Source organism: Sciurus vulgaris (assembly GCF_902686455.1).
Source record: "Sciurus vulgaris genome assembly, chromosome: 4".
Lineage (NCBI taxonomy): Eukaryota > Metazoa > Chordata > Mammalia > Rodentia > Sciuridae > Sciurus > Sciurus vulgaris.
This window is the reverse complement of record NC_136464.1, coordinates 56,499,521-56,520,015: the sequence shown is the minus strand read 5'-3', so window position 1 is coordinate 56,520,015 and position 20,495 is coordinate 56,499,521. Positions and strand designations below refer to the sequence as shown.

At 54.7% G+C, this 20,495-nt stretch overlaps 1 protein-coding gene across 12 annotated transcripts in view; it reads left to right on the top strand.

The window, feature by feature from the left end:
* The window catches only part of ADAMTS14 (ADAM metallopeptidase with thrombospondin type 1 motif 14), a 73,454-nt gene that overhangs the window by 10,366 nt on the left and 42,593 nt on the right, over positions 1-20,495 (top strand). For all 12 annotated transcript variants that reach the window (XR_013763101.1, XR_013763102.1, XR_013763103.1 and 9 more), the window contains exons 3-4: positions 14,086-14,242; positions 18,445-18,635. Coding sequence is in view for 8 of the 12 variants with exons in the window: in XM_079135738.1 (XP_078991864.1) it covers positions 14,086-14,242; positions 18,445-18,635 (348 nt within the window). In the remaining 4 variants the exon portion in view is untranslated. The remainder of the gene's footprint in view (positions 1-14,085; positions 14,243-18,444; positions 18,636-20,495) is intronic.

The following is a 20,495-nucleotide window of genomic DNA, read 5'->3' as shown; positions in this document are numbered from 1 at the left end:
TGATACGGAGTAGCAGCCAGACATCACCTCACCGCTGCTGCGGGGTCCGCGCTGCGCCTCCCCTCCCAGAGAGGGCTCGTTTGATTCTCTTCCCGGACAGCGGTGGTGTTCTCGGGGTGGCAGGAGGGTGCGTGGCCCGGCTGCTGGGGGCTGGTGAGCGTGGAGGGCTGTGCTTGCCTCCCACCGCCTCCCGGCCTTGGCGGAGAGGCCAGGTGGGCCGTCAGCAAGTGCCCTGGGCACTTCCCTGTTTCCCAGGCTTTATGGTGGAAAGTTCGGAAGCCCTTTGCCAGGCCCCAGGGTTCTGCTTCCAGCCTCTGGGCCTTGCCCTGTCTTCAGAGCCCTCAGAAACCAGCAGCCATCATCCCGGCAGCCCGCGGCCTCCCGGTAGCACGAGCTCGGGGTCTTCTGATGGCCTCAGGTCATGAAGCCTTCCCGGTGGTCAAGCCCATCCTGGCCCCACCCTCCACCCTGACTCTGACCCAAGCTGGAAACAGCTGTGACTGGAAAAGTCTTTGAGACCTCTGTGTCCCTCTTCAATTCCCAGCTGAGGGAGCTGAGGCTCAGGGAAGCCAAGCACTGGCCTAGAGTCGTGCAGAGCCCGTGACTGTCCCCTCAGGGCCGGTGGGGCCCCACACTCCTCCGGCCATCGCAGCAGCACGTCCTGAGTCAGTGGAAGAGGCTCAGTATATGTGAGCATGACTCAAGGCCGCAAGCCCTGTGATGTCGAGTGACACGTGATAAGGTGACAGCTTCAGAGTGGCGAATGTTGGAGGAGACGGGCCCTGGCGTCCCTGGAGCCCCTGGGTGGGACGGGGTACCCTTAAGGTGTCTAGGAGGCTCCCATTGCGAGGGGCTGCTCAGCTTCTGCATGTCACTATCTTCCCTAAAACTCAGGGGCCAGCTAAGAAAAAACAGGAGCCAACGGCCCAGTTAGTGGGATTTGAAGCACAAACAGAACCTTCTGGTGTTTCTCCATCCTGAGTCACCATGGCTGCTGTTTTATCTGTTTTTAAAATATTGGGGGAGGGGGTGGGTGGCAGGGACTTGCATTAGGTACACATCACTGGTCATGGGACCATAAAAGCCCCGCAGTGATCTGCTGTCAGTGGCGTGGCTGAGCCATAGACAGGCCCCTGTGGGAGAGAGATCTGAAGGTGAGAGTGTTGTCAGGACTCGGCTGGTCCCCGTGCAAACCCTGTCCCCGCAGCTTGCTGAAGGCCTTTGTCAGCCTTTGCTTTTGAGCCAGCCATATATTTACACCTTTCCACTGTCCAGAAAAAGCCTGTCCCCTGTCCAGAGCCCCCATCTCCCTGAGGCTGACGGGAGCCCACCCACACTGCCTCGCCCCTCCCACCAGAAGTCTGCGGGCCCTGGGGTGTGGGGCATTGGATACTGTGTCACTGTTGCCCCCAAATGGGGAGGCTCTGGGTGTCCCCCAACCCAGAGCCACCCTCGTGGGAAAGCAGATCTCTCATAAGAGGCCCATGCCCAGGTGAGTCCATTTTGAAGGCCTGGCGCAGAGGGCGCTTGTTTAAGGTGGTTCACAACAAGCAGGTGGCGTGATGTGAATCAGCTCTTGTCCCCCCGAAGCTTGGGTCTGAAAGAGGGACAGATGGAGGTAGAGCAGGTGTAGAGTCCCAGGGTGCATGGAGGAGAGAGTGATGATAGGTGACATGTGAGACGGGCTGGAAGGGCATTCTGGGAACTCAGCAGGGACAAAGGCATGAGGACCCTGTGGACAAGTGTGGTTCCAGGTGCAGGGGGCAAGCCACCTCCTGTCTCCTGATGACAGCAATGCCTCCTTATCTGATTGTCCTGCCCCTTGCAGTCTGTGCTCCCTCTTCAAGTACAGGTCACTCCTTGGAGGAGCCAGCCGGCGGTCCTCCTTACTGCCCTCCCTGTGGGCATCACTCCTCCCCCGCCCACCCCCAGCTCCCCTGGCTGTTGCTCAGACACCCTCCTCCGCGACTCCCTTATTTAAGATTTCAGCCCCAGTTCCCACAGCCTCTGCCTCGTTTTCTCTGTAGCTGTTTCCACGTGGTGTTGGAACCAGCAGCCGAGCCAGGGAGCCTGCCTGGATCCCAGCTCGCCCGGCTCCGTCGGACTGCATAAAATTCCTCCTTCCTTTTTCCATCCTGTGCTCGTTTCTTGTGCGGGTGGGTGGGCAGCAGATCTGGCCAGCCGGGATCCAGGCTCAGCTGCTGGTAACTGTGCTACCGTTCCACTCGTTGGAGAGGACGCTGGCTCCACAGGACGGGGGAGCTTGGACTGTGTCCCCAGCCCCTGGAAGGGACCTGCTCAGCTAGTCCCTGATGAGCGAGTGGATGAAGGAACGAGTGGCATGGCGGGGGAGGGTCTGGAGAGGCCGATGGTGTGCGTGTGGGGAGAGGGGGACCTGGTGAATGGCCGCCGTGCTGGCACCTAGGCTGCTGGTAACTGGCGGGCGAGCTCGGATGGAGTCGAGAGTTCTGGAAGTTCGCAGCACGTGCTCGAGGCTGGCCCCGGGCAGGACTCAGATGCTTTGCCTGCTTTCCCACCCTTTCCCGAGGAGGCAGGCCGGGCAGGGTCTGCACGTTGTCAGGGGCCACCTGTGGGGCTGCAGTAGGGGCATTGGGATCCAGGTGAATAGGCCACACCCCTTTCCATTCTCCTTTGCTTACCTGCCTTCCACAGGACACCTCCTCAGCCACCAGTGAGTCCCTCATCTGTCACTTGCTGCAGATCTGAGTATGTGTCCCAGTTGGTGATAACCATCCACCTGCACGGTCTCCCTCAGGGAGGCATGTGGACTGCCAGGCAGCACCTATCTGGGCCAGGCTGCTGTGGGGCTGAGTCAGAGGGGAGGCCTAGCTGGGACAGGGACCTCTGGGCCCTCTCTCGGGCTGGCCCTCCCTGCTGAGGGGCTGGCTGCTGATTTTCCTGGTGCTGGCATGCGAGCTGTGGGCTTCAGGCTGCAGGGCCTCCGTGTCGGGAGCCTCCTCGGCTCAGGGCCTGGCAGCCAGGCAGCCTTCTGGCACTCAAGGGCTTCTTCCTGTCTCCTCGTCCTGAAGCCGCAGCCGCTGCCAGGACTTGGGGCCAAGCAGGGGGCTAGGCAGTGCTCCCGGCCGAGCATGGTGGGCTCTAATGGGGGAGCCTCCAAGCCACGTGGCTCCTGGGCACTGGGAGATGGAAATCGGGGTGGCTGCAGGCCCGGCGAGGTCTGCACTCTGGCGGGGCTCCAGGGCGGGGTTCGCAGCTGAAGACGAGCTTCTGGACCTGCAGGTATGAGCCCTGCCCTGCACGGGACCCCCGCCTCTGCAGGGTGAGGACATGGGGAATAAAGTCACCTCCTCCGAGAACACTTACTAAGCCTTCGAGGACCTGGCAACTTCTAGTTGGTGCTAGAGAACAGTTAATGGTCTCCATTATCATCATCATTGAAAACATCAGAGGTACTATGAATTATTGTCATTGGAGAGGTACTGCTGACAGTTGTCTCACTCAGCACCGTGGGCTTCCCAGCTGGGTGACTGTGGCATTATTGACTTGCCGTTGGCTACCAGGAGATCACAGCCTCCCACCCCTGACTCCTGGGATTCACCTCCCTTCTGGGGCAACTTGGGCAGATTATTCTTCACGCTCGACAGAGGAGCTGCACCTTGCAGGGAGGAGAAGATTGGTTCTGAGATGGCACCCAGTCGAGTGTGATCTCAAGGGCCCTTGGTCACCGTGTGAGAGGCATGGTGACCCTGGCCAGCCTGGACTCTGCCCTTCCCGCTGCCCCATTCAGGGCCCACGTGTGGGACACTCATTTCCTCTTTCTTGCCCATTTCCTGCATTACAACAGACCCATTCTGGTTGAACCCCCCACCCACCATGCTGCGTTCCTTTTATTTGAGATTGAACCCAGGGGTGCTGAACCACCGAGCCACATCCCCAGCCCTTTTAACTCTTTTGTACTTTATTTAGAGACAGTGTCTCACTAAGTTGCTCAGGGCCTTGCTAAGTGGCTGAAACTGGCTCTGTACTCAGAATCCTCCTGCCTCAGCCTCCCAAGCTGCTGGGATCACAGGCGTGCACTGCCGTGCCTGGCTTCTCTCTGAGAAGAGACTCGGACTGTCACTTAGACTTTCCTTTTAATGCCACCTGTTTGGTTGGAAGTCTCCAGAGTTTAGGCGAGTGGCTGTCAGTTCTGGTGGCACATCTGAACCCCTGGGCTGCTCCAAGAACATAATGATGCCCAAGCCCCACCCACTGAGATTTGGTGCCGTGGGTCTGGGCTCTGGCCTGGGTGGCAATTCCTCAGGTGACGTTGATGAGCATCAAGGCACAGGGACCATTGCTGTAGCCTTCTGGAAAGTCAACTGTGTGCTCGACAGAGAAGCTAGGCTCGGGTTGTGGGGGGCCGGGAGAGCCAGGCCAAGGAAGGGAGGAAAGCAGAAGACCGTCAGCTGCTGCCGGCCAGGCCGGGAGGGGCGTCTTGCTGGCCTCATCTCATCCCTCCTCCCAGCCCTTTGGCTTTGAATGTGGAAACCGAGGCTGGGAGAAGGCCTGGTGTGCCCCGCATCTGGGAAGGGCCCCAGCTGGAGGGTGGAGCCTCAGGTATGTCACTCCCCAGCCTCTGAACCACTTGGCAGGAAACCTGGGTAACAGAAAAGGAGGTTCCATTGTGTTAAGCGGTAGTTTGTATGTGGAGCGTCCTCCAGAGGCTTGGTTGCCAGCCTGTGGTGCTGTTGGGGGCTGATGGAGCCTGGAGGAGGTGTGGCCAAGTGGAAGGAAGTGAGGTCACTGGGGATATCTGGACCCTGGTCCTTCTCTCTCTCTCTCTTTGCTTCCAGCTGCGGTGAGGTGAACAACTTTGTTTCCACCACATGCTCCCCGCCATGATGTTCTGCTTCACCACAGGCCCAAAGATAGCAGAGCCAAAGCAAGCAGCCAGACTGAAACCACTGAGATGAAGCCAAAATAAACCTTTTCTCTTTTTAAGTTCATTATCTCAGGTATTTTGTCACAGAGACAGAAATCCTTTTTTTTTTTTCCAAATTGTTTTAGGAGAGGGGAGTTATTTTACCATCGCGTGCTCATTCTGTGCAGAATCAACTTTCCTTTTGTGACAAGGAAATCAGAAAAGTTAGCTAGTACCTAAAAGTTTAAAGAGAAGGAAATTGCATGTGATTTTGCCATCCAGAGATAACTCCCTATCAGCTGGTTATGTCTCCACTCCACCTTTTGTCTGCACATATTCTTCTTTACCTTTAAAATCACCCTCTTCCAGACTTTCCCCTTGGGACGCTCAACCACTGGTATTTTTCCACCCCCTCATGGATATCATCCCATTTACTGAGCAGGTCAAAGTGCAGCCAGAAGTTAGGAACAAACCCTCCTGTGGTTCCAGAGTGGTGCCCCCAGCCTCGAACCCACTGCTCCCTTCTTGAGTGACAACCCGGGATGCATGGCCAGGACCATGTATCCAGGTGGCCAGGACCATATGTCTAGGTGCCCAGGTGTATTTCTTTCTCAGTGATCTCTACAAAATAGGTGCTGCTATAATCCCAAAGCACAGGAATGTCGAGCAACTTGCCTGGGATTTTATGATTTGAAACTCAGAGACAGGTTTCGAACCGTCCTGGCTCGGCCACTTGGCTCTCCGGCGCTAGGGTCTCCGCGTTTGCCCACACACCCACCATGTTGCTTCTCCTAGAGAGGGTTCATGCTGCAGCGGGGCTGGGCCCAGCAAGACCTTAGCGCCTTTCGCCCAGTCCTCCCAGGGCCTGCCGAAGACATGATCCTGGGAACTGAGCCAAGCGGTCATCCCAGATAACTGCCTGCAGTCAGTGCCGGCTCTGTCTCCCTGCTGTTCCTTCCAGGCTTCGGCCTGTTCTGGGAATGCACATGCTGCCCGTTGGAGGCGTGGCAGAGCTGCCAGTTGAGGGCAAGTCTGACTGTTTTGGGCCCCATCCTCCATGGGCTCCTTGTTCCTGCCTGTCCCCAAGGCTGCAACTCGCTCTGAATCAGCTTGCAGACTTTCCTTGGCTTGGGCCGAGGCCTTGGCTGCCCCAGCCTCCAGCCGAGCTCCCGTGGTTGGGGCTTTCACATCAGGTTTGAATTATATGGCATCTCAGCGTCTGCAGGCTTTCAACTGAGCCACGCTGACTCACGCTGCATGGTGGCGGGTAACCTACGTGCTGTGTGTCTCTCTTCTCGCTAATGTGCTAATGTGTATTAATGTGTATCTTTTTTTTTTTTTTGGTACCAGGGATTTAACCCCAGGGCTCTTAACCACTGAGTCACATCCCCAGCCCTTCTTATTTGTATGTTGAGACAGAGTCTCACTAAGTTGCTCAGGGTCTTGCTAAGTTGCTGAGGCTGGCCTTGAACTTGTGATCCTCCTACTATAGCCTCCTGAGTTGCTGGGATTACAGGCATGTGCCACAGCCTCTGCCTATCTTTTTTTTTTTTTTTTTTAAACAACCTTAGTGAGATGTAATTCATGTACCATGTACCTCACCTGTTTAAAGTGTACAATTAATGGATTTTATTATATTCACTGATACATGCAACCATTACCATAGTCAATTTTAGAAGGTATTCATCAGCTCAAAAAGAAATATATGCCCTTTAGCTATTATCCCCACAACCCCTCCTTACCCTAGCCCCTTGCAACCACTGATCTACTTTCTATAGATTTCCCTATTCTCGACATTTCATATAAATGCACTCATATATGGTCTTCGGTGTCTGTTCCTTTTACTTGGCATAGTGTTTTCTAGGTTTATCCATGTAGTGACGTGTTTCAGTACTTCATTCCTTTTCACAACTAGGTAATATTTCACTGTGTGATATGCCAGGCTTGGTTTCTGTGTTCTTTCACTGAGGGGCATGTAGGTTTCCACCTTTTGGCTGCTGGGAGCAATGCTTCTATAAACATCCACCGATGCGGTTTTGTGTTTTGTGTGGACATATGTTTTTGTTTCTTTTGGGTTATTCCAAGAAGTGAAGTTTCTGGATCATGTGGTAATTCCATTAAATCATTTGAGGAACTGCCAGACTGTTTTCCAAGTGACCACACCATTTTACATTTGCACCAGCAAAGCCTGGGGGTTCTGATTTCTCCACATCCTTGTTGTTATCTAACTTTGACTCCAGCTGTTCCGGTGGGTATGAGGTTTTTGCTGTGGTTTCGATTGGCCTTTCCCTGGTGACTAATGATACTGGACATCTTTCCTTGTGCTTATTGGCCATTTATATATATATTCCTTGGAGACATGTTTATTCAGATCCTTTGCCCATTTTTAAATGGGGTTATTTGTCTTTTAATTATCGAGTTTTAAGAGTTGTTAAAATGTTTTCCAGATCCAAGTCCCTTACTTTGAGAGCAGAGGCTGGTCTTGAGTCTTTTTGCACCCCCACCCCATCAATCCCAGCATGCTCTAGACAGACAAGAGGACACGTGGGGGAGGAGGGATGGGACCATCCTGAAGAGTCCTGGCAGGAGCCGTGTCCCAGGGTGTCGGGTGAGGCTGCCCCTCACTTGTCTGAATCGCAGACAGCAGCCCAGCGTGACACCCTGCAGTTTGCCTTAGGAGCTGCTTTCAGCTGAACCGATTTTGCAGGAAACCACTGGAGATTGGGAGATTGGATCCTTGGGCTCATGTTTCTCCCTCGATTTTTGGTTTGAGCCAAAAGGTAGTGCCATTTGCAGAGACGGGGAAGACAAGGAAAGGAGTAAGTCTGGGAGTCAGACCCAGAGTGCACAGCCATCCGGGTCTCTCTCAAGGACGCTACTGGGGAATCACATGAGGATGTCTGGAGGAGTCAGGGCTGCACGTGTAGTCTGGGAATCATCTGCAAACGTAGTCTCTTAAGCCAGGATTGAGGAGGTGCCCAGGGAGAGTTTGCGGTTAGAGGAGACCAGGAAAAAGAAGTGATTGCTGGCTTTGGTCACATAGTGGTCACAGGTGAGTAGCTTTCAGGAAATGGTGGCTCTAGGAGTCATTTGGGGTGGGTAGAGGGAGTCCATGAGACGCAGAGGCAGTGGGTGTACACAGCTCTTTCTGCTGTGGGGGAAGCATTGTCCTGGGGCAACAGCTGGCCAGGGACAGGAGGGAAGGAGTCGAGAGGATGGGGGATCCTCTAGTGCTCCTGGATGCGGGTGGCAATGGTCTAACAGACGGGAGCACGGTGACGCTGGGAAGAGGGGTACTGATTGCAGGAGCTGAGTCCTTAAGGAGGTGAGAGGGAGGCGACCCTGAGCCCAGGGTGGAGGAGGGGAGGAGGAGGGCCCAGTGGGGGAGGGCGGTTTACAGCCAGGTGGTGGGAGCCTCCAAGTCTGGGGCTGGGGGCAGTGCTGGCAGCCTGGCCACTAGGGAGACCGGGCACAGACACGCACCGTGGGACTGCCGCAGAACCCCCGGCCAGTGTCATGCACACATGAGATGTGTGGCTGCGTTTCAAGTGAGAGCAGAGGACGCCAGCATGTCACCTCCATCAGCGCGTGACCATGAAGTAGGGGTGTGGTTGGGCTGGACCAGGGCGGAGGGGCTTCTCTGGGAGAGCAGGATGGGGTTGGGGGGAGAGTTATGGTGTTTGTCCGAGAATCATGGTGCACGTAGAACAGGAGGTGTGAGACGCAGGCGGGGAGGTGAGGACTCGGTGGGGGTGGGGGTCGGCTGGGCTGGGGGCGGGTGAGCCAGACGGTGGTGGAAGGAAGGAGACGCTACACTCAAGGTGGCTGAGGTTTTAGCAGTTGCAGGAGACACGTGGTCTAGGGAGAGAGCGAGGTTGAAGTGGCTGGGATCATGCGGGCGGATGCAGGGTGCTGGGGTGGGGGAGATCCAGCTGCTCCTTCAGGAATCTGGTGGAAACCATTCCTGCTCCTCACCCCAGACTCTAGTTTTCTTCCATTTTGTACAGAGGAACAGTTTCAAAGCGAGATTTTTTGGAAGCTTAGAACCTGAGATAGCACAGCTGGCCAAAGGTTCCCCGTGGCAATAAAACCCATGTGATAAAATTTCTGGAACAAGTTCAGGAGGGGATGCACTCTCCATAGGAGGTGGTAGATGGTTGGCCAGGAGGCAGCTTTTCCTGCATCTTTCTCTTCTGAGAGGCCAAAGATAGGCCAGCCATGCAAGGGGAAAGAAGAGGAGCCCTAGCCCACCTGGTCACTGGCTCCACGGAGCTGCCATCTTGGAATGGGTCTCCTCTCTTGGAGAAGGTTGGGAAATTCAAGGGGACAGCAAGGAGACTCAGATGTTCCCTTCCCAGAGGGCATATAGCTATCCTTTCAGAGCCATCTGGACCTATCTGGAGTGTAGATTAGGTTGTTCCTCGTTGTCTCTGCACCTGACGGCAGCATTAGAGACCTGCCTGTGTCTAAGCTTGGATTTCTGATCCATCTGAGAATGTTCCTCAGTCCTTGTGGCTCTCTTCCTCTGGCCTCCCTAGAGATCTGCTTGCCTTCTAAGTTACAAGCATGCACATGCAAGTTTAGAAATAAACACACCTGCACATGCACATGTGCATGTACGTCCAGATCTCAAAATAATTTGGCTTTCATTATGCGCTAAAACACCAGAGACTTCATTCTGATCCTAGACATCTGGTGACCAACCTGACTTGCTCAGTGAGGCCCACAGCAGAACACAAGGTGATATCTAAGCCAGCCCTCACCTCTCCAGTTACCATGGAACCAGGTCTTCTTCAGGTGCCCTGGAATTACACCTGGACTTGGGGCCTCCCAAGGGGAACGTAGAATGGAAAACCTCAGATAGTGTGGCCCAGAGGCCTCTGGATCAAGAGGCAGATGGAGCTGTTGCCATTGCTGCTGAAACGATGTCACTCACTAGTCACAGTTAACAGTCCTCCCCACCCTGACCCCCAATCAGCCACACACCTCCCAGGAAAGATACCGCAGAACAGCCACATGAAAAGGAGTTTAGAGTGAGGCTGGGGGTGGCCAGGCCTGCTCATGGAGAGTTTCCATTTGGAGAGATTGGCCCAGGGCCCGTGTGGTATGTGGCTCCATGGCATGTCATCAGTGATTTTTTTTTGTTTTGTTTTGTTTTTATTGCATAAAGAGCCTCTCTAGTGCGTATTTCCTACTTATGAACTGTTTGCTAAAAAGGCGGTGGGAATAGATATGGCTGGCTTTTATTTTCCAGCCTACCAGAATTTATATTCCCCCTTGTTCTTGATTTCTTATCCAGAAATTTGATTTGATTTTAGTGCTTTAAAATTAACCACCACTTTTCAGAAATATAAACAACTCATAAATTGAAAGAAATGGGAGTAATTTAGTAAAGAGGCAGGGAGCCAGAAAGTTCTCCTTGCCAGTCTGTCTGCCCCGTGTGGTGCCTGGTTTCCTGGCCAGGGCAGAGATTCAAGGGAACATGGGCCAAACCTCTCACTGTGCAGAGGAGGAGACCAAGGTCTGTGGGGAAAGGGCTGGGCCCATGCTGCCCAGGTGGGTCACACCTTGGAGTTTTTGATGCAGTTTAATAATAGCTTGGAGCTGGCACTAGGGCCAAGCTCACCTTCCCATCTCTCTCCAGGCGGAGCGTCTCTGAGGCCCAGGGGAGCCAGACCTGGGCAAGGCCCAGGCATAATGCACCAATGGACAAGGACAATCTCTGGGGAGGGCTGGTAGGACGCACAGCCACAAGGAAAGTTAGAAACTTATTTCCCCGGTTGCTTGGCTTGTTGGTCCTAAACAGTTAAGGGGAGGCAGATTCTTCAGCCTCCCCTGGGTGAGGCCTGAGAACAGGGAGGCTGGACCAGACTCAGGAGCCTGTGAATTTCACCTTGGGGAAGAAGAGCTGAGGTGGGGACACCGAGGGGCTCTGTGGGGCTGAGAATCCTTTTAGGCTGAGGCCACCTGAGAAGCAGGAGGGAATTGTTCCTCTTGGGGTCATGTGCTGGGAGTCTCCTCTTCTCACCTCAGTGCTGGGAGGTAGTCCGGCTTCTGGGAAGGTTTTGCCGGAGTGGGAAGTGTGCATCCCTACTCTGACCGGCACGCTAGCACAGGGGCCCAGGGATCTGTAGCTGGGATTAGGAAAGGAATGTCCCCTTGTGCCCAGTGGCCCATGAGGGCAGTGGCAGGCCCAGAGGTGATCTGAGGTAATAGAACACAGTGGTTAAGAGCTGCCCAGAGCTGGGTTCCTGTTCTAGTGCTGACCCTTGCTGGGTGACTGGGCAAATTATTTCGTCCTTCTGAACTTCTGTTTGCTCATCCATGAAATGGGCCTAATATTAGTGGCTGTGCCACAGGGCCGTGTAAACATAAGTGGTGGGTCCTATTATTAATAATAACAGTGACAGTAAGACTGTTTATAGAGGGTGGAATGCAAGGTGTGTTCTGTAGCTCGGGAAAATGTGAGCAGTGGCCTGCTGTGTGAGGGAGGAAGCTCTCTGTCTTGGGAGGCATCCAAGCAAAAGAAGAGCCCCTGCTGGTTTTGTTGTCGAGGCAGGAAGCTTCAGACTGAGGCAAGCAGGATGCTCTAGAAAGGTCTGTGGTGCATGATGTGGGTGGGAAGGCAGTGGCTTACAGCTCAGCCCTGCGCCACCCAGACCATTCTGGAACTGCATTCCACTAATGAGGCCTTGTGGATTCGAGGCAGGGAGTGCTGGGTTTTGAAGGAAGGGACCCCTTTGGGCCGTTGGTTAACTAAGGCCCAGGATAGAGGAGGGCCGTGGCCAGGAGGCCAGTGTGGGCCCAGAGGTCGGGAGGAGCCTTCTGCCTTCTCTACTGGAGGGTTCTTCCCGTCAGCCTGCTTCAGAGAGGTGTGAGGACTACTCGTCTGGGCCCGTCTGGTTGGATGAGTGGGCGCGCGTGGTCCTGGGCTGAGAGGCTCTCTTGCTTTGCCTATTCCGGGGGCAGGAACGGCCTCCCACCTCCATTTCAGACACCGGTGCCGGAAGGAGGATGTGATGTGAGGGGCGTGGCTGGGAGTCTCCTCAGAAGCCGTCACGTCCTCAGGGCTGCAGTGGCTCTGGCGAGTGCCTTGGGCCTGGAGACCACAGCTGTCCCTCTGCCCTCCAGCCCTCCTTCCCAAGGGGAGATGGGCTTCCCTTGGGAGGTTCTGCAGGTGGCAGAGGCCCTGGGATCTGACCAGCACTGTCCCTCAGGCCTCTATGCCCTGGCCCAAGGGATCCTCTACTTAGCTTTCCATTGTAGGTGGGCTGCTTTAGAAGCCCTGCCAACTTCTCCCGTCTTCCCCTGCATTTATCCCCCGTCCTCTGGCTGTGGATGTCTAGCAGTGACTGCCAACTCCAGGGCGATTATGTGTCTCAACCTGGGCCAACCACAGCCCTCCCTTGGATTGTGCTCATGGGATCGTGAAGGGAGGGTGCCATCGTCTCCGGTGGCAGAGTGGAGATGTGTCTGCAGGCATGGGGGATCCGTAGCCTGTTGGAGAGAAGTGAAGCAGATGCTGGGGGAGCCGAGGGCATCTATGTCTTTACTTCCAGTCCCTGTCCCTGCTGGGATTTGTCGTGGGGCCAACACATTCCCCTCTGGGCCAGAGGGGTTCAAGTTGGGTTTCTGGTTCTTGCAACCAGTAGCCTTATGCATGCCCGTCCTTCAGGACTGCCTCTGGGATCCCTGGTCACGCCCCACCGCAGCACTGGGCAGGACGTTGGCTCAGTGTAAGGTTTGATGCCGACATTTTAACAAGCACACCAGGACTTTTGCACACCGTTGCATATCATCTGATGTAATAATTCCTGGGGAAGCTGCATACTCATTAGAATAGCGCTGCCATTTTCCCTGGAATGATTCTTGGCTTCCTGCTGGGGACTGTGTTGAGCTCTGGAAAGCTGCCATCTTGGTTTTGATCCAGAAGGGTGTTTTCATTTTCATCAACACATATGAGAGGGCGTTAGACAGCTGGGTTGTTGCTGGGGTGGGTGTTCAATGGACCTGCAGGGACTCCCCAAGATGCAGCTCCAGAACAGGCCGAGCTGGGGAAATGGGTGGAATCGAGTTGACTAACGTGACTGCTTTAAAAAGGGAGTTCAAAGCCAGGTGCGGCACACACCTGTAATCCCAGCTACCTGGGAGGCCAAGATGGGAGGATGAAGAGGTCAAGGCCAGCCTCGGTGACATGGCGCAACCCCTATGAGCAAGAAACCAAAAGAAAATGGATTGCCAATGGCCAAGGTGCAGTTGACTTATAAAGATGTTCTTTCATGGTTGGCTTTGTGTTCAAGGTGACATGTCCCATGCCCCATATGTTGTAGGTGCTCAATGGATATTTGAGCCAACACATATGTATTTATTAAATATCGCCTACTATTTTCCAAGCACCATGGTAGGTGGGCTGATCTCACACCCACGAGGCGTGTGTGTGCTCATGTCTACGCATTTGCAGACGCACACATATATTAACACACATCTATTTCTATGTTTTATTGGCCCCTTTGATTATTGCCTTCCTTGGTGGCTAATATCACATTTGCTGGGCTTGGCCAAGATTATATTTTTATGTTTTTATTTCCATAGCCAACACCTGCTTTTATTTTTTTTTAAGGGAATATTTTGATGCGTGCAAAAAATTAGATGGAAAACCGAATGTGTGGTCCTGTGTGAGATCCTGGCTCATTTCCCCTTGGGGAGCAGCTGGCCCCTACCCTGGTTTAGGGGCCCTCTGCTTTACCTCTGAAACAGGCACTTCTCACTGGAGTGGGGGCCACTGCCCACTTTAGAGGTGATCAGCCTCTGTTGCCAGGATCTCCCCCTGTGCTCGAGGGTAAGGCCAAAGCCACCCGATGTGTTTCGGGTATGGATGTGGCCCTTGGTGTGTGAGCTCATCCCCTGTGACATTCATGCTTCTCCCACTTTTAAAGCAACTGACCCTTTGTTCCAATGAAATCTTACCAGAGCCCTGTGGGTACACGACATTATAAATGTGCCCCCCAACTCAGCTTCCTGCCCCCCCCCCCCCCCCCCCCGCTGCTTCCCTGCCATAGAACTTCCTGGATCCAGGCTTCCAGGGCCAGGAGGCCTGTCCAAGGACACACTCTGCATCCACGGACGCCCACCTGTCTTGCATCCTGTGTTCATTCACACCTCTTCTCTTTCTTTCCTCCTGCCGGCCGCCTCCCTACCAGGCGGGCCTCATCCGCACAGACAGCTCTGACTACTTCATCGAGCCTCTGGGGCGAGGGCAGCAGGAGAAGGAGGCCCGCGGGCGGACACACGTGGTGTACCGGCGGGAAGCCGTCCAGCGGGACTGGGCAGAAGCTCACGGGGACCTTCACAATGAAGGTAGGATGTGGGCGGGGCCCTAAAGCCACCTTTGTCTACACTTCTGGGGTAACTTCTGGCCTTAATCTCCTAGTGCCTGACCTCAGTTTTCTCATCTGTAAAATGAGACTGGGCCACTTAAACCTGCTGTACCAGCAGAAAAACCCCAATGGGCTGAAGGAGCCTCAATAACTAGCAGGCATTGGGGCTAGAGAAGCCACCTAGGTCCTGACCCAGAATCCTGAGTACTCTGGACTTCTCCGAGGGGCTCGGTGTTCCTTCCCAAGGCTGTCTCTGAGCAAGGCAGAGGTGGAATGGTCTCACTTAGTTCTCTCCCCAGAAACCTGCTTGCTCCACCCTGTAGAAGTCACAGGAGGGAAGTTCTTAAGCTGCTTGCGGAAGTAGCCTGATGTCAGGCCATTACGGTCAGCTTTGCATCCAGCGGCCCACTTCAAATTCCTGCCTCCAACTCTGTCCCTTGCCAAGTTCCTGAATGTCTCTGAGCTGGTTTTCCCAATCAGCGAAGTGGGGAGGATCACTGTCTACCTGCTAATCATGATTTGTATGGAGGAGAGTGAATATAGAAATCCCAGCATGGACCTGGCATACAGTGGGTACTTGATAAATGGTAGGTCTCACTGTAGTTCCTACAGGCGTGTTGGGGTGGGCACCCCTGAATCCTGGTGGCCAGCACAGGGGCCTGTAGGCTGTGCCCAGGACCCACGGCTGAGCGGATGAGACAGCGCCTGTGACAGGTGCTGGTCCTGGGCCTGTGGCCAACTTCAGGTCAAACTCAGCTTTTTCATGAAGCCCCTTTAGCCAAGGGTTGATGACGAGGCCTGGGTGGAATCTGGGAGGGCCACACCCTTGTGCCTGGGCCCTGTGGGGTTGGGCCCCCCGTGAAGGAATGCCTGGAAACCAGTTGTCCCCACACACAACGCCTTCCCTGAAGCCCCAGCTGCTCCCTGAGTGTCACTCAGAAGAGGAACCACAGCGGATTCTGCAGGCCTGGGGCTCAGGAGCCAGCTGGTGGTGGGCACTGCCCCCACCATGGCTGGGAAGAGCCCTAAGTCTCTCTTGGACTCATTTTATTTGAGGCCAGTTCTGAATCAATAGGCCACAAGTCCTCCTCCTGGGGAGAGCCTCAGGGAAGTCCAGCTCCACCACCAGGACCGGGGGTGATGCTCCTCATCTGCCCACAGGCTGGCGGCAGGATGCTGAGGTGTGGAGCTCCTGGAGTCGGGGTTCAGGTGTGGGGAAACGGGGACGGGTCTCTTCCGCACCCCAGGCTGCCTGGCTCAAGCTCGTGTGGGCCGGCCCGTCTGTGGCCCTTCCTCAGAAACACAAGGGACAATAGAGGACTTTCTTGCATACCCATGTTCCGATTTTGAGGGCAGCAGTGGGTGTGAACCCTGCGTGTGGGGACACGTTCCTGGGCCTGCCTTTCTCCATGTCACCTGCTGGATTGAGAGGAAAGGCTTTCTTTCGGCTCTGGCTTGGCTTCTTAGCCCTTAAGGAAGGAATGGCCCAGAGCCAAGTCAGCAGCCAGGCCTGGGAGGATTCTCCCTTGGTCTGGGCACCCCCATCTCTGCCCGTCCCCGTCCTGTGCAGGTGCCCATCCCTAGGCCGTCAGACCCTGGAATGCTTCTTGCTCCTTCCCTCTGCTCCTGGAGGGCAGCACTCGGGCTTCGTGGTCTTTGCCCCCCCACTCCCGGGCTCCTCTCCCCATGGTGGGGAGGTGGGAGGGGAGCCTCAGGGCTCCGTCAGGCAGGCTTGCTAGCTGAGCTGTGTCCATGGAGGGGCTTCCTGACTCCTGGGCCCCCACTGTGAAGGGCTCTGACGTACGCCCAGGAACTTGGGAGTTCTCTTGGCACTCAGGGTATGGCCTCAGCTGCTGCTTCCTGAAGAGGGCATGTGCGCGTGCGCGCACACACACACACACACACACACACACACACACACACACACACACACACACACACACCCCTACCTCCACACACACACCAACGTGTACCAGTGAAGCCCCACGCTGCACGCATGCTGGTGCACTGCTGCACACTAACACACACTCACTGGCACACCCACGCTCTCATGTGCCCACCCCCACTCGTGCCCACACATGCTAGCACGCCCCTCTGCACACTCACGCACTCTCACACGTCTTTGAGAAGCCCAGAAGTGGAAGGCGGCCATGCTGTGCCAAGGGCTCGGGAGATCAGAACCCTCCCGAGTCCAGATAGGACTGCCTTTGGCGGGGCCTGGTGCACACCCTGCTCTCTCCATTCCCTCGGGGCTCCCGAGGACCCTGCCTTGGCCCTCCAGCTGTGCTCTGGACGCCCCCAACCACCTTTTCTTCTTCAAGCCAGACCTGCTCTCTGTAACCCCTTTCCCTCCCCCAGGGTCCCCCTGGGGGAACTGGGCATGATCAGGGCATGCATTCTTGTGGCCAGGGCTCTGGCCCTGTCCCAAGGCTGGGGCTTCCAGATGCTAGGGCAGCCCATCCTCAGGGGTGGCCAGCCAGCCTGGGTTCAGGGCTGCCGCCACCATTTGTTTATTTATTTATTTGTGGCACTGGGGTTGCACCCAGGAACCCAGGGCTGCCCTAGCACTGAGCTACACCCCCAGCCCTCTTTGGTTTTTCATTTTGAAACAGCGTCTCACTAAGTTGCTGAGGCTGGCCTGGAACTTGCAATCCTCCTGCCTTAACCTCCCAAATAGCTGGGATTACGGGCATGTTCACTGTGCCCAACTTGCTACTGCTTTAAAAAAATTAAATTATTCTTCACTATTTTAACGATTTTAAAGTATTCAATTCAGTTTTTTTCTGCAGTCACAATGTTATCAACCATTACCCCTCTCTGATTCCAGAACTTTTCCTTCACCCCCGTAAAATTCCCCATGCCCTTTAGTAGTCACTTCTGTTTCTCCCTCTCTAGGTCCCTAGCAACACTCTATCTCTATGGATTTCCTCTTCAGGATGTTTCCTGCAAAAGGAATCATTTAACATGTGGCCTTTGGTGACGGGCTTCTTTTACTTAGCATGTTTTCAAGATTCCTTCACGTTATGGTGTGTATTATACTTCACCCATTTTTATGACTGTGTGATATTCCATTATGTGAATATACCACCTTTTAGTTACTTATTTATCCCTTCATCTGTTGAGGCTCTGTTGGATTGTTTCCACGTTGGCTATTGGAACAATGCTTCTGTGAGTGTTGCATGCAAGTTTTATGTGAACATATGCTTTCGTTCTCCTGGGTATGTACCTAGGAGTGCAATTAATGGGTCATATGGTAACTCTAGGTTCAGGTTTTTGGGGGACTGCCAATTGTTCTTTCAAAGCAACTGCACCATTTTATATTTACTTGGGGCTTCTTGGGTGGGCTCTTCTAAGCTTCCCAGGTCTCGTGGTCCTCCTGCTGTGCCTGGAGGGCCTGAGGAGGAGGGACACATAGAAGAATGTGGCTGAGACATCTCCAACATCTATGGCCAATGTCAACTCCCTTTCCCCTTAATTCCCCACATGTCTGCTGGGAGGGAAATCTGGGAAGGCCTTGGTATGGTGTGGTAACGGAGGAGGGAGAGACATGGGTTTGCGTCTGGGCTCTTGCCTTTAACTTGCTGTGTGACTGAGGGTGAACCAGGTAACCTCTCTGAACCTCTGTTTGATAGACCTGGCAGGGAGGGCTCCCAAGGGTCAAGTCCAGTATTTCACTTGCTCACGTCTTGGGATGGCTGTTATTTCTCCCCACTCCCTGAAGAGTGTACTTGCCCCTTCTTCTCCCCTCTTAGGGGCTGTCCCTCTTTTTTTCTAGTGGTGTGTGTGTGTGTGTGTGTATGTGTGTGTGTGTGTGTGTGTGTGAGCTGGTGGGCTTAGACACCAGGGCCTTCAGGGCCTGTCACTCAATTTTTGAATTCCGAATGCATTTCAAATAAGGTATCCTCACCTTGTTGATTATTACCATCTGATTTCTTCTGTGTTACCTCCACCAGGCTGTGGACTCAAGGGCAGGGACCCCCACTTATGGCCCACCCACCACCCATCCATGTAAGGAGGGTGGGCCCTCCTGCAGACTCGCCGTGGTGCCCGTGGGGTGCAGGGTGCCCTCCTCCCTGCACTGGCCCGCGCTCTGGGATTCTCCCCTCACTGTGGATGAACGAGTGTCCTTAGAAATCAGTGCCCCAAGCAGCACAACCTCACTCTCTGCCCATCTGGTTCCAGCCTTTGGCCTGGGCGACCTTCCCAACCTGCTGGGCCTGCTGGGGGACCGTCTGGGTGACGCGGAGCGGAAGCGGCGCCATGCCAAGCCTGGCAGCTACAGCATCGAGGTGCTGCTGGCAGTGGACGACTCGGTGGTTCGCTTCCATGGCAAGGAGCACGTGCAGAACTATGTGCTCACCCTCATGAACATCGTGAGTGTCCCCGTGCCCTGTGGCGGGCGGGCCGGCCATCCGTGCTGACCTCTCAGGCCTGTTATTTCCCAGGGAGGGTGCAGAGGACTCACTACCTGCTTCCTAGCCAGACTGCAAACCCTCCCCAGCCACGGGCTGTGGCCTGGCTGCCCAGGCTGGCCCGACATCCGTCCCAGGCTGTGTGCATGTACCTGTGCTGAGGGGGTGCCCAGGCCTCAGCACAGGAGCCTGTGGACAGGAGGTTCTGGGGAAGAACCATTTAGAACTTGGCTCAAACTTGGCTGTGGCCCTGCTTGCTCAGGAGTTGAAGGGCCTTCCTGAGATTCATCCCCTTAAGAAAATGTCCAGTTCACCTGGGAGACAGCAGAGAGCCATCCGTCTGTGGAGGGCTTCCTGTACCCAGGCTAGGCTATGATGTAGACAAGGAGAGAGAGGCTGGCGGCAGATTTGTGGTGAGACTCTCCTGTGCCAAGGGGGGCCATTGCTACTCAGTGCTACTCTGGTCCCAACCATTCAAATAAGGAATCCTTACTTTGCTTATTATTACCCTCTGATTTCTTATCTGTCACATCTGTCCTGCAGATGTGGGACTCTGGTCACACCAAGGGCCAAATTTTCAAGAAAAGTTAGAAATGTATTTTTTTTAAAAAGGTATTTTTTTAAAAAAAGTTATTATGGAAAGTTTACATCCACATATCTAAGTAGAACTTCCAGATTTCTAAATGTTAAAGGGAAAGACCACTGTGGATGCCAAAGAAAACTTACCTCTGCGCCCCGTTCAGCCTGTGGGCGACGGGTCTACAGCCCAGAGCTGAGGGCGCGCGGAGAGCAAGTGTTGGCGGCGGAGCTCCCGCTGCTGCTCCTCTGGCCAGATTCCTTCATCTGGGTGTCTGTAGCCATGGCCCTGGGAAGGAGGGGGACCAGCTGGTGAAGTGAGACCCAAGGTGGAAACAGCCCCAGCCAGGGCCCAGCGCTGCAGAGGTGCAGGACCCCAGGCCCCCCTGTCGGGACCCTGGTAGAGAAACCTGGTACAGAAGCACCCAGCCGCACCCTCTGCCCCTCCATCTGCACTTTAAAGCAACATCAAGAGGTTTTGGGGCAGATTAAATGAGGCTCATGGTGCTCAGCATGGCCCCTCCTGGAGCACAAGCTCTCTATAAGTGGCTGTTGATGATAATGATGTGACTAGTGACATGAGGGTGACACACTCCGGGAACTGAAGGACTGAGGAGCATCATCAACCCCACGGTCATACCAGACCCCCTGGAGACATCTGCAGGTAATGACCAGCGGGGCGCTGCTGCTGCTGCCTGGGTTATAACCTGCACTGAGTTCGCATGACTGTGTGTACCCGGACAGCTGCCAGTGGAATTGCTGCAGTGATCATTACAATTGCTTTCTGAGAATTGGATTCTTTTTCAGCTTGACCTCGGTTACTCAAGTCTCCCAAGAACCTAAGAAGGTCTGAGTGTCCTCATGTTCTTATGCAGAACCTGGGGTGCAGCCGACTAGCTGTAACTTGCTAAGCTCCCACGCCTGGGGTGGGGGTTCTGCTCCACCCACGCAGAGCTCAGCCTCCAGGGGCTGACCCAGGTGTCAGGGAGGGGGCCTTACCTTCAGCCTGGGAGGGCCTGCTCAGTGAGTGGAAGGCGGGCCTCAGTGTGGGACTTAAATACCTACTTTAGTAGGGAGAGGCCCCCGAGGAGGACAGATTGGCTTCTTCAGACTAGGCAGTGGATTTTCAGGACAGAGGCGATGAGGAAGTGTGTGGCGATTCTGCTTGCGCAGGCTCCTGGGTCATTCTTTATGGCATGAAACTCCCCAAGACGATGTCTGGTGGCCTCATTTCCTAGAACTCGT